The sequence below is a fragment of the Manis javanica genome, chromosome 2 (genome assembly GCF_040802235.1).
Source record: "Manis javanica isolate MJ-LG chromosome 2, MJ_LKY, whole genome shotgun sequence".
Taxonomy (NCBI): Eukaryota; Metazoa; Chordata; class Mammalia; order Pholidota; family Manidae; genus Manis; species Manis javanica.
The window spans coordinates 51579998-51594863 of NC_133157.1; the positions used below are offsets into that span (position 1 = coordinate 51579998).

General features: G+C 34.8%; 1 protein-coding gene across 6 annotated transcripts in view; it reads right to left on the reverse strand.

The window, feature by feature from the left end:
* Positions 1–1132: 1132 nt before the first annotated feature.
* Positions 1133–14866, reverse strand: part of CCDC171 (coiled-coil domain containing 171) — a 353248-nt gene continuing 339514 nt past the window's right edge. For 5 of the 6 annotated variants that reach the window (XM_073228476.1, XM_073228477.1, XM_037018665.2 and 2 more), the window contains one exon: positions 2154–4582. In XM_073228476.1, the coding sequence (XP_073084577.1) occupies positions 4355–4582 (228 nt within the window). In that variant the 3' untranslated portion in view covers positions 2154–4354. Of the gene's footprint in view, positions 1950–2153; positions 4583–14866 lie in introns of those variants that run through there. The other variant, XM_073228479.1, reaches the window with a different exon arrangement.

Sequence of the window (14866 nt, forward strand, 5' to 3'; positions counted from 1 at the left end):
TAGACAATTACTATTTATTAAATTTAGAACCTAAAAAACTTAGAAATTCAAGCTATGAAGGCAACCAATCAGGATAACTTAAAATAAGGAATGAATTTTTCATTGAAAATATTAGAAGATTGCCATATTAATTTTAAAAAACACTTTAAGTTTACTGGTTGTATTAGTTTCTTATGGCAGCTATAACAAATTATCAAAAACTTATGGATTAAAACAATACAAATTAATTCTCTTACTGTTCTGGAGCCTCTGCAGGGAGATCTGCATCCTGGCCTTTTGTAGCTTCTAGAAGAATCTGCATTCCTCAGCTTATGGCCTCTTCTCCCACCTTCAAAGCACGTGGCTCCAATCTCTGCTTCCCTCATCACATTGCCCTCTCCTCCCTGTAGTCAAATCTCCCCCTGTCTCTCTCTTAAAAGGATACTTGTGATTGCATTAAGGGCCCCCCCATATTATCCAGGATAATTTCCCTTATCTCAAGATCCTCAACTTAATCACAACTGCAAAGTCCCTTTGCTAAGGTAACATTCGAGGTTTCATGGATTAGAACAAGGCTATCTTTGGGAGTCATTATTCAGTCTACTGCACCAGTCCAAAAAATATATTTAAAAATTCCCACCTCCATCCTAGGAGTTACACAAGTTAACACTTTCTTGATCAGATTTACCTTGTATGTGTCATTTTCCATTGGGAAGTTATAGCCTGGTTAGACTGGCTTACATTCAATATCTTTCAACTGAAGGTCTGTCTCTGAAAGTATCTATGTGGTCTCTCAGTCCAAGCTAGAGACACTGGACAACATAATGAAGTTGGCTGGTTCCTTTGAAAGATAGGTACAGACTTCATTATTCTTCCCATTACTAGTCATATGGATGGATGGATGGATGGATGGATGGATGGATTTTGCTTAGTTTTGTCTAATCAATGGATAAGTGATCTAGATTTCAAATCAAAACACACTTCTCAAAATTATTCCTAACTGGTCTGAAAGGCAAGCCTCGGAAAGTAGAAATAATGTGGGCCTAAGAGTTACAACTATGTGCTTACTAGTTAACTACTAGGATCTATGTGATACTAGGTAGTCAAATGCTCAATATTTTAGATGCTCAGTTATTCATCTATGAAATGATGATGCAAATTATACACCAGAGATTTATTGTGAAAACACACTTTAGTTTTGCTATAATGGCTGGCATAGGATAGTTGCTCAATAGATACTTGTTCCTTTCTATCTTTTATATTAAAAAGCTTGTCTACAGAAGTGCATAGTACATACAACAGGATCAGTTTATCACTGTTCAGGATGGTCTAAAGAATAAACTCAGATACAACTGTTAAAGTAATATGAAAATAATAATGATCTCATTAAGCATTTAATAACAATATATATTATAAGTGTGAAATAAAGTGTTGCTAAGTTTAATAAAAGTCTGACAATTGGGAAATTAAAGTTGTCATTTAACCATTTAAAAGGTTATTTACCTATGTCATTAAATTATCATTGAATGGACAATTCTCTCAATTTCCTATACTTCTTGCATTTGTATTATGTCTTTCCAAAATGTTTACATTCAAAATTCCACCAAGCCTCATTTAGTAAGTATGACTTAGGTATCAGAACAACAACTTTAAGAATCCCTTTGATAGTGATAGATGCTACACGTATTTTTCTAGATCACGGAAGGTTAGTATGAAAATCCACATACTAAGGTGTAAAGTAAAACTTCCTTTCCTCTACAAAAACATTTGAAGTTATTCTCCTGAGAAATGTCTACTTTATGTATCATTCTTAACAGGGTAAAGAAGTGAATAAAGTACCATCCCTGCCAACAGAAGACAGTTCTCAACTATGCAGCAATTGGTCACTAACGTGTTCAGAAGCAGTCTAGAGTTCCTCAGATCTCCATAGGATATGTCATTAAATCTTCTCCTCCCGCTGGGTCTGACTTCTGGGGAAAAAAGCATATGGTATAAAAATTACTGTATTTGGTAGTGAATACTAATGAGTGCTCAGGAGCCTCATTCTTCAGTCTCTATGGCCTTTAGCATGTAGCTGATTGTGTGACATGCTTTGATTTGATTTAATAATCTTTTGAATTTATAATTCAGAATCTACTGTTTAAAATGTATCTGTAAAATCAGAAGCCCACATATATGGAGAGACATACACATTTATTTTTGGTGTTATCCCATGAACAGATTATAAAATTAAGGCAAGAAGACCAAGGTCTGTCCAAGACAGAGCTTACAAAGGTGCTCATTCCTCTTAAATTAGTAGGATCTCGAAATAGATTCAACACAAACATAGAAATATCAGTAATAGGGTAACACTGTTTTTCTAGTGTGGGAACTGGAAGCTCAGTGATGTTATGTGGACTAAAAAGCTGTATATTGACTTCTATATGGACATTTTCATCATTGTATGGAATGGCAGAAGAAAATGTTCTGTAATGTGCAGAAATCATTCTATCATCTATATAAAACAATCAATAGCATTTTCTGTGTTATAATAATTTGAAAATTGAATTTCACACGTTAGATTACACAGAGCATATTTTGCAATACTCAAAATCCAGAATGGCTAATAAAAAGAATTCCAAGGAAATAAATAAGAGAAATTTGGTTAAAGATGTAACTTTACTCCTTATAAACAGCTTTCTAAAGATTTACATAAAGCTAATTATACTGGCTTAACACTTGAAGAAGTAGTATTGTGCTACAAAGTATGACAGTAATAGTGCTGTGTTACCTCAGATGGCATATATCACTTGGCTAATTCAGCTAATAACATAAATAGTACACAAATTTATTTACCAAGGCCAGTAAAAAAATTCTCAGAAATTGGGTACTTTTGAATCAAATATCACTGTAAAGACAATACAGATTCCATAATAAATGCTGTTATTTTCTAATGTGCCCATAATGAAAAATAATATAAAATATGGATTTCGTATCAAAAGTCTTTTTCAAAAACTACAGTCAGAAGTTATTATCCACATCAGAAGTTTATATCACTAGGGAGTTAACTGATTAATACAAAAACAAATACATATTACAAATATTCTTTTGTTCTTCACTTAATCATGATGCAAACTGCAAAGATTTAACCTTTAAGGGTTAAAGAGTTTAATCAATGTCAATATCTGATCTTCTCAAGGCGATAAAGAACAGTCTGTCTAGTGAAACCCAACAGAACATCAGTTTGTCAAGCCACAAAGCACCCAAAAGCTTGTCAAGTAAGTTACCAGAAACCTCTTTGTGGTCAGAACTCAGCTCCTTCCTGCTTGACCTATTATTTGATATTTGACCACTTGGTTGCAAGACACTTGCTCTTTCTAGCTGAAATGTCACTGGGGCATCTTGTCAGCTCCCCGACATCTCGGCCTGACATACAATTTTACTTTTGTGTGCTACAAGGCAGAAAATACAGGGCAATGGCCTTGTTTCAAATTCTGTCAGCATCAAAGATGGGCGTCACTCTCGGGTTCTACCAACAACAAAAATAAAAAAGGAGTCTATTTTGAAGGTCAAAACAGTCGTTATCTTGAAGTTTTTTAGCTTATACTATTTAAGTATTACCTGCTGTACTGGTGTGGGAACTGTCCTTATAAAGCGCCTAACCATACCACAGAAATCCTCCCAGCACAATTGCTCTACTTTCTTATCACAGGCAGGCTTGATAAAAAGATGAGTTTTCAATGTCTGCAGGGACCAGATTCAGCAGTTAACTTGTTCAAATGGGCAAGTGGTATCATGTAGCTTTACAAGGAGCAACCTGACCTTCTCACATTGACCAGGAGTGACATTATTGTGCAGGAGGAGAAGCAGTCACATCATTTCTGTTTTGCACAACCTGCTTAAAGTTTGCAACTAAATGCTTGTCTTCAGTTGAGCTGACAAGAGAGAAGAGGGGGCTCAGTGAACCATGGCAGGGCTGCCATGAAATGACAGGAATCATTGGCATACATTTCAAATAGCTCTTTCAATCCTATTAAAGTATTGCAGTCCTGCTTTAAAATAGACAAGTATGAAACAACTTTGATAGATAGAGACTAAAATGGCTTATTGATTTTTTTAAGTCTGAAGGAAATTACCCAAAATGTGTCATTCTTTAACATTTAAAAATATGTTACATAAAAATGAGCAACTGTGATAATAAATAAAACTTAGAAGGAAAAAAGTTGGTTATTTCATTATTCAAGAGACAGATATCTGCACACATCAAGATATCATACAATTTAAAACCTATTGCCACGTGTGCTGAAACAAAATTTAACTGATATGAAAACCCCCCTTTGAAACAATTTTAATTGTACTGTTAACTCTTCCCACATTTTTTTTTTATTTCATAAAGTCATAATCCAATCTGAGTTGGTCTTTTGGCATTAGTAGACATGGTCGCTGGAGAGGAATGAGGGGACGTGCCAGCGTGGGGTGCAGGCTTTACAAATGTCTCCTTTAAAAAATTGTAAGTTGTATCCAGTTCAGCTTTTAGTGGCAAAAAATCCCCGACACCAATTGTGACAGCAGGAAGGGCAGCTCTTGAAGGAATGGAGAGAGTTGAATGGTCTCGTGACTCTGTCTATGATATAAAAAAGAAAAAATAAACAAACTAGAATTGGAAAGTCCTAAACCAAGTCTAAAACCATAAACAGAGAATTGGACTAATAACCACTGTACTAGGAAGTGGGGTAGAAATTGCCACTTAAATAATCTGTATGATAATATATAAATATTAAATTACTTTCCAAGTGTGCTTGAATCTCTTATTTGTTCTATGTCATAAACTTTTCAGGACATCACGAGTTTGCCTAAACACTAAAACTTTGTATGAACTTTTATAAGGTTATTGAATCAAAGAGTCACTATGATCAGGCATTTTTACCTCTGCTTCGATCTGCTGGCAATTTACAGAAATACACAGTGCTAATAGAGTTTATGTCATTTTGCTATGCAATATGCACTGTATAATATGGAAGATTCAACTGCTTAGAAAATGAACTTTGGGCATTTATGTTTTTCAAATCTATCAGCCTGACTTATCTAATGGATAAACATAGCACAAAAAAAGATGTCAATCCCAGTGGCCTCTAGAAAATAGCATACTTGACATATAAAACGATAATGAGGTGAATTTTTTGCCTTTACTTTTGATAATAATGTCACCACCTCCTTGTTTTAGTAAAAACTGGTCTATTATTAATATTTGGAAATCATGTATCAGAATATGGGATTGCAACTTGAAAGCTATTTGTCACATTTTAAAACATTACTCATACCCAGAAACCATTGGAAATCAAATTTAAGAAATCCACACACTCATGAAGTACTTGAAAACAGAATATTTTGATGAAGCTATATATTTAAGCCTAAAGTAATACTGGTAATCAGCTTTTTTTAAAGTCATTTTTAAATTCATTTAATATGAATGATGTCTTACCAGTAATGCAGATAGGCATTATTTTATGACATTTATAGATAGGAAAATGGTGATCAATTGTATGTCAGAATTTTCCAGATTCCCAGCAAATAAATATTGCTGAGGTAAAAGTCTAGTCATAAATGTCTCCAGTAAAACCCACATTTTATATTGCAGGGCATTTTTAAAAATCTTCTTGGTAGAGTCTCTTACAGTTTTGACAATAAAATAGTGTGAACTCTAAGGATCTGCTTTATTATGTCATGTTATACAAAACCATTTCTACATGTGAAAACAAGAAAGAAGCTATAACCGGCTTTAGGAAAGTATTATAAATTCAACTGTTGTATGTGTTACCGTTTTTGTGGATTTTTAAAAACTACAACTGGAGAAAAATCAATGGCTGCATCTAACACCTAGTTCAGCAATTTTCTTTGATCTCTGTTCTTTTGATTTCTTGATACTCCACTGCAAGCCTAGAGCTGACAGAAATCATCTCTTTTTATGCTGTGAGTTAAGAAGCACCTAAAATGACCATTTGAATGGCTTTCTGAAGGAGAGGGTTTAGCTATCCCCATGGAAGGAAAAGAAATACTGAGATCATGTGTTGACCCTGATTAGCAGCACTGATGAGATTTCACTTGCAAAAGCTTAATTAATACTGTACCTGAGTGTATCAGTTCAGAATCCAAACACAGGCATCTGACTACATCAGAGGCACTTTTACTGCACTAGAACTACTTTTTCTGATTTTTTTTTTTAAGCTGTGAGTCTGAATTGGCAGCATCATTACCTGATTGATTTTGCTGCTCTAAAGACTACAATGCCACCTACAAACCTATTCTGTCAGACCTCAGGGTGGGGGTAGATGCTGGAGAAGCAGGAGATGGTGTGGCCTGATTTTCTTCTTAATAAAACTTAGAGCAACAGTATTCTTTATTACGATAAAAGAACACTGTCAGGCAAGCCTTCAAAAGCTTGTTATTACATCTTTATACTTCAAGTCCTGGTCTAAGAAAACTACGTATGAAAAGAGAGAAGTGTGCAGGATCAGACTAAGGAAGGTCAGGTATTCTCTGAAGGTATTTTCTTCCAGATGCCTTTGACTAGAGAAAGGTGTGCCAAACTGACCAATCACTTCTATTTTGCAATAGTAAAGATATATATAATTTACTCAAATCTGTACTATGTACTTGAAGTTGCTTTCTCAGTCTTGTGAGTCCATCGTCCTAACACATTACACATTAGGAAGGCTGTTCTTTCAGGAAGGCCTCCTTAATAGTCTGTTGATCTTGGCCTCTATGAAGTGGTCCTTCTATTGCCTTTTCTTGTTTTACTTTATAGTATGTCTTATTTTCTACCATGTTATCTGAAAACATCTTTTCACCTAACATAACTTTTTTTACTAAAATACCTTGAAATGGGGTGTTGAGCATTTCTCTAGTATTTCAAATCAAATCTCACTTTTACATAGTTATTTTCTGACCTTATGCCCTACCCATGGAAAATAACCTTAACAAAAACAGAGATTTCCTTAAAGATTTGCACCCCCAAGTAAACAGATATACTTTTGTGCAGTTGAAAACAATTTATTTTGTTACTAGGTGTTTGCTATAGTCATCCATTTCAAGAAAAAAAATTGTTTTTCATGAAATGGGATAAAATCTGATTTTAAGTCACTTAATAACTTAAATACAAGCCAGCAAAAATTCTGGTGAAATCCTGACTTGAAAATGTGGTGTTACCTTACTACACTGACGGACAGTGAGTTTAGTGGTGTAAGAAGGGACTTGATAATATGGGTGAATGTAGTAGCCACAATATTTTTCATGTGAAACCTTCATAAGAGTGTATATTAATGATACCTTAATAAAAAAAAAAAGAAAATGTGATGCTAAAAAAAACAAGTAAATATGCACTATTTTTCTTGCTACAAATAATATTCAGAAACATAACACTTTTAATATGACACAGAGAATAAAAGGCAGTTAAATAACTTTTTATCAGAGACCATTAAAGTTAATATTCACGACCTGATCTTACATTTTAAATCTGTAAAGTCCATGGTCGTTTATGTTACCTTCTAAAACTGTTGAGGTGTTCTGGTAGTCTCTCATGTAAATATAAATTTAAGCAATTTTTCAAAAAGAAATTAGTTACCTGAAATAAAAGCTAGGTGCCATGTGAATCTTTATAGAAGCACTTTTATTTATGCAATAAGCTGTAAATGATTCTGTTTGAACTGTTAAAGTCCATCAGCTAAATGTATATTCACAACACCAAATGTGTCTACTAAATTTCTGTGTTTTAAAAATTTTATGAAATACAGTAATTGGAAATGTCCAATAGCCATTTTTCAAGACTTTAATATCTTGATTTTCTAAGAGTGTTTTTCCAACACAAAAAAGTAAATAAAGCATTAGTCTAATAATAAGATAATTGCCCAATCAATTCTCTATAAATCAAACCCATTTTGCAGACCAAGGCTTCTGAAACAATGACACTTAGCAATTTGTTTTCTGTGTAACATTTATGACCAAGTTAAGTCTTCTGGAATCAATTATTATAAAAAGTGATGGGTGATGTGGTTCAGTAAGCTTGAATAGTATTGCATGGAGATTATGCTAGGTGCATTGTTTGGTGGAAAGAGTTCTAGACTGGAGATCACAAAACTATACAGTTTTTCCTCCCAGTTCTATTACAGTCTGGTTGGGTCCCTTTGGGCAGGTGAATCAGTTCATGTAGGTCTCACTTCCCTTGCCTATAAGATGAAGAGCTAGACTCTTTCCAGCCCTAAAGGTCTACAGAACATAATTCCATGTGTGATGGCATTTGATATTACGTTAACAGCCAATCTGTGTGGATGATGCTAACCCAGAAATCAGAATCTCCCAAATATAATACTTAAGATTTGGAGAGGATATAGATAAGCCATTCTTCAGGGGAAGGAATACATATTACACATGGTTCTAAAAAAAAGCCAAATAGGTAACACATTTAGCCAGTTTAGATGGTGTGACTTAATTAAATTAAATTCTGTAGTACATTTTTTAGTACTTTCTCCATGATTATGCTTTAAGCTCTGTAAATTATTGATTTGTTTTAAGTAGAGTGTGCAACTCCACATAGCTGATGAAGGATTCCAAGTACCCACAAGAGGGCCACAATGAGGCTCCCTCGCCATTTCTACCTTAGCTGCTAAAGTGTTCTTACCACTCAGATCTCAGTACTCAGTATCAAAGAGTTTTCTTCCTTCCAAATACTTCAAGTAAGTTCACCATATTCTATTTTCCAGTCCTGCCATGCTGGCATTCTAGGACACTGCAATTTTCATAATTAGCATTGGCAATAATCATATATACAGTTATCTACTGTGGATGCTCAAATTATATATAAAATATATACATGCACATACACATATACATGCACCTGATAAATACATATACTTGCTATATGAATTTGCACACATACTTTGTGTATACATATGTGTGTGTATATAAACATATATATGTATATGTGCTGGATGATGCTGCAGGTCTTCCCAGCCTGACTCACAAGCTCTTTGCTTCCCTGGCCAGCCCCGTCTACCATTTCTCACTTGTATTCTGCAATCCAGTTACATGCAACTTGTGAGTCTCCAAACAGAATAGCTCACACCACCTCCTCTCTGTCCACTGAGATACCCTTCTGTCCTTTGTGGGAGTGACTGCCTGCTCAAGTTTTCCCTCTTCATAAGGCCTATAGATATCCTTGCCCCACCTTTCCCAACATTAGTTAGCTGCAACATCCATTCACACTTTTATATTCCTTCAGGACATTTATTTCTCTATTTTTACTGTATTTCTATACACTTTCATCTCCCCTGAAAAACTATGAGCACCTAGCATGATGGAATCATGACTTTGTATTTCTATCACTTAGCAGAGTATCTAGGACTAAATAAGATTTCCAGTTGATGAATGAATGAATGAACAAACCATGCGTGTAATTGCTTCATGGTGTTGGTCTTATATATATATTACTATTTGGCTATTTCACGTATATACAGACTATGTCCCATTTAAAGTAGCATAGTATAGTGGGAAGGAAGCTGGGCTTTGAAGCTAGAGAGACTGCAGATTCTAATCTCGATTTTGCCATGTATAAACTATGTGATCTTTGACAGGTTACTTAATCCAGGCGAGCCTGCATCTGTATCTGTAAAGTAGGAAGAATAATCCTTCATAGAATTGTTGTAAGGATTAAATGAAATAATAGATATAAAAATTCATAACATATGGTAGCTCCTCTTCACTTCTCTTTTTGCTCTTCTCAAATGATAACAAATACTAAATTTATAAGTTATAGATAACATGTGTTGAGCATATAGATCAGGCTCTGTGCTAGGTTTAGCTCTACAAGCATTAGCTCAATTGTCACAACAACTCAATGAGAAAGTGCTACTATTACCCTCATTTTATAGTTGAAGAACAAGAGCTCAGAAGAGTAGAATAAATTGTTCCATGTTGCAGAGCTTGGTAAATTGTAGAAAGGGATGTGGCTTTTGATCCATCTGATTCTTCTCCTTTATGCTTGACCACTACCTTATCATGCCACCTGAAGAAGACAGCACCAGGCCTATTTTATATCCAGAGCTATTTTGTAAACATAGTAAAGGCTCAAGAAATCTCTGTGAAACTGAAAACTAAAAGTACACAGATTTACTAAAGGCTAAAAATAAATGTTTATATTTTTGATAACATTTTATTATCATTCAACAGTTGGAATATCCATGGTACTGGAGCAAATAAATAAATTTTATGGCATTTTCATAAAGTAAAAGTTCTATTCACCAAAGAAGCTTATATATTGTTATATTCAGAGATAAAACTCAGCACTGAAGTTTGAAATTACACAAGTACATTTAAACTTTAATTTTAAATTACTTTAAAGATGTCTTGTACCTGACAAGATAACAATTCCCATTTTCTTCTCTTGGATGTTTAGATTTCCTGACATGATTGAGGTTGGAAAAAAAAGTCAAAGAATTTTTCCAAATGGCTTTTGCTCTTTCTTTTTCTACTTCCCTTCACACCCCTGTGCTCTCAATCTGCTCCTGTCCTGGCAATTCTGATATACCCAATGGTAGAGAAGAACAGAAATGGCCAGAAAATGCAAAGGAGACAATTTTTCCTCTGTGTCTTAGAAATATATATTCCCAAACAACTCAGAGAGAATTTGAAATGTAAATATACCCATAATACAGTATATAAAAAGGGACAAAGATTGAATAAATAAAAAGTTAAGCATACTATTTAGAAAAATGCCACTGAAAAATTGACATGACAAGCTGATAAAAACATGACAGTCATGGGTGACTTTCTTAATTTACAAAAGGCTCATGCAAATAAAAAAAAAAAAGAAAAACCTAATTAGAAAATAAGCTAAGGATAGTGTATTTATGAAGATGGGTTCAGCTGTAACAGAAAACTAAAAATGTGGTTGGGTTAAATAAGACAGAAGTTTCTTTCCTTCTGACATGGCTATTTGGAGCTATCAGAACTCTAGGCTACTTCTGTCAGGTGCTCCATAGCATCAGCATTTGGCTTCCACCTCAGGGTCCAAAATGGTTGCTCAAATTCTAGCCATTGAGTCTGCATTCTAGCCAAAAGAAAGGTGGACAAAGGAAAGAAGGAGCCACCATTTACATTCACGATACTTTCTAAAACTGTAACACTTTTGCCTATATCCCATTGGTCAGAACTTAGGTCACATGGATAACTAAGGTCACATGGATAACTAAGCTTCAGGGAGTCTGAGAAATGAACCTTTTTCTTCCTGCGTGGCCCAGGTAATCTTCAGAGGTTCTACCACTAAGAAAGAAAGAGAAAACAGCTTTTAGGAGACCACTCCCAGCCTCAGCCTCAAATACGAACTGGCTGTTTGGTGGGGGAGGGAGGAATACAATAACCAATAAACATATGGAAAAAGTGCTAAACCTCATTCATAATTAAAGAAATGCGATACAAAATGTGCCAATGAAGAATACTTCTCATCTATAAGATGGATAAAAATTTACATGTCTGGTGATACCCACTGCTGAGAAGATAGGGAAACAGACAAGCTCATACCATGTAGACAGGGATGTAAACCAGTACAACCTTTCTTGAAGACAAAGTTTTAAATGTACCTGCCCTTTGATCCAGCAGGCCCACTGGTAAGCATTTCTTCTATGGCTACACTCAAAAAGTTCACGAAGATGAGTATACAGATGTATTCACTGAAGCATTTTTTTAAATAGTAAGACATTTTAAAAATGAAACTAAACGGTCCTTCAACAGAGTGCTATTAAGTGATGTATGATACAACCATTAAAACAATTGAGGTAAACGTACTAATATAGTAATATGTCTAAGTGAAAAAAGAAAGTTCAAAACAGTGTGTGTGTGTGTATAAAGACAACCCATTTGTATTTTTACAAGAAGCATAAACTCACATGCCTACTTATACCTACTTTTCTTTTTGAAAAAGGAATCACAAGAAATTGTTAATGATCTTTGGTTTGAAAAGGAACTAAATTGAAGTGTGGATTATGGGGAAAAAACTTTAAAGTTCAAATTTTTATTTCCACGGTTTTTGTATCTTAAGCTATTTGAATCATGAACAAATGTTATGAAACTGGCAGGTAACAAAAGTAAAAATTTATTTATCAACAAATAAATAGAAGAAATGGTAACCCCTAATAGTAATAAAAAATGAAAAGTAAAAAGATACTTATTGCCAATCAAAATTGAATTAAAAAAATTATGATACTAAAATGCTAGTGAAGGCATTATGAATCAGGCATTTATAAACTGTTGTACAGAACCACTTGGAGGGTAATTTGGTAACTGTCTTAAATGGATAATGCCATTTATCCACCAATTCCATTTGTGGCTGGGCTTCTTATATTATCGAAGAGCAGATAAAAATTGGAAGTAATCCCATATTCAACAAAAAAAGTATGGTTAAGTAAGCCATAGTTATTTGATAGAATATTATGTAGGTATAAAAAACAATTGAATAACATGGACAAATGCTTAGGCTTGACCAGGAGTCAGAAACATTTTCTGTAAAGGGTCAGATAATAAATATTTTAAGCCTTGCAGGCCATATGTTCTCTGTTGCAACTACTAAATTCTGCTGTAGCCTAAAAGAAGCCATAGACAATTTGTAAATGAATTAATATGACCATGTTCCAATAAAATTTTATTTATGAGTACTAAAATTTGAATTTTACATAGTTTTTACAAGTCATGAAATACTCTTTTTCTAACCATTTAAAAATGTAAACACCATTCTTAGCTCACAGGCTATACAAAAACAGATGGCATGTGGATTTGGCCCACAGACTTTACTTTGACAACCCCTGACCTACACTTATAAGTGAAAAGGTCATACACAAAGTTGCATATGATTACTTCTGTTGAGTTATTGGAATTACTGCAATTTTCTTCTAAAGTTCTGCATTTTTCAAATTATCTACAATAAGCATGCCTTACTTTTATAACTAAAAACCCTTTATTAAAAAAGACTAATTTTATATACACTGTAACCCATATTTTAGTATAGTTATGATCCTGAAATATATGTTTCAAAATGAAAATGGAATTAGTTATTACAGGTCTCAGAGGGTAGGGCTTTAACCAAGTGTTTTGCAAGACTTAAAAGATTTTAGTATAGCTGAGTATACCTTCTTTTTCAACATTGTCAGTTATCTAACTCATATCTACAACCTGACACTGAGTAAACACACAAATAATTACATAGAGTAACTTGTACCTCTCCTCTGCACATATGCAACTCCTTGTGCGGAGTGGCTACTTTAAATTTGTGTGCCTTCATTTTACTCCAAATAGTACTTCCAGCTACCAAATTACAACTTCTGTGGTCAAAGTGTACACATGTCACTCTCTCTCTGGGAACTATTAGGCAAAAGTTTTTCTGACCACTTTTTCATTACTGAAGCATTTTCTCTTACAGTTATAAACCTTGTTTATTCAATGTCAAAAACTTAGTAATAATCTGGAAGCTATAAACTTAAACCTTTTAGCTGTGTTCTTATCTGGGTGAAATTACTGACCATGCATTCAGGTAAAGAGGAGAAGAATGAAAGAATCATCTAAAATGTAAAGTTGTTTGAAAAAGATGACTTTCTTAAATCTTATTAACATTGTATCTATTAGTGACATATCTCAACAAAATTAGCAATAAATTCACATTTTAAAATTTGAAACCCATTCTGTCCATGCTCCTCCCTTCCACTGCTGCTTTAAGCTACACTCCCTTATTTCACTATAGCACAACTAAAATCTCTAGCATTTCCTCAGGGGATGCTGCAAACAGTCTTTATTTCCCCACTGACCTCCAAGATATAAGTCCTATATTCCCCAGGGCTGTTGATCCTTTTTCTAGCGCCACGGCTGGGCCTTTCTGGAGGGACTTGGTATCTTCAGTTAAAAGAATGTAGTCCATTTCTCAGTGAGAGAGGGGTACTTCAGATGTAAGACAAATCATGTGATCTGGGGTTCACATCTGCGGAATGCCTTCCAATCACAACGAGCACTGGGGAGTATGTTCCAAAACAAATCACTTAGCTGGCAATGACATTTCCTTTACATGCTAGGCAGGAATGTTATTTCTGATAGAACCGGGCCATTTCCAGCAGTCTCAAATCAAACCTCTATCTAGGCAGAACATCCTAGAGAACTGTAGAAGAATGCATCAACTACAAAATTCCAAACTCATGTACCTACAGATGACATTTCAGGAATCTGTTTGCTACATTATCAGTTTCCTATGACAGACTTTTCCCCATGCTTCCATAATGCATACAGTATATCTAAACCCACATCCACCATTATACCCTAAATTAGCTCTATTCATTAATTCTTTCAATAAATATTTATTGGGTATTCATAATGAGCCAGATACTGTTCTAGGTATTGGGATACAACAGTGAATTGCACACACAAAAATTCTTTGTCCTCAGGGAGCTCACACCATCCTTAATTAATCTGCACCCTGAGCCAGTTTTCCTTAAATTATAATTTAGTGAAATACTATGTAATGACACAACTGCTGGCACTAAGTTTTGATGTACAGTGGCACTAGGAGTTTCCCAGCTTCATTGTTCAGTGGACATAGACAAGATTCCAGTACTGGGTCACATTCCCCTGATTCTTCCCTGACCTGCTCACACAAGACCTCAAATACCCTGTACAGACCCCATCAGGAGCTGCTGGATGTCTGTCCCCCTTCGCTGGCTCCTGCCTCCAGCATGTGAGAGGGCTCACTGTGCTACAGGAATGATGCCTCTACACGGAACTGGCCATGTGCCCATCCTACCCTCTCTGTCACCTAAAAACTGTGGCAACCCTCACTGGGACCCAGTGTCTCAAAGTGTCTGTCATAAACCATTTATTTCTG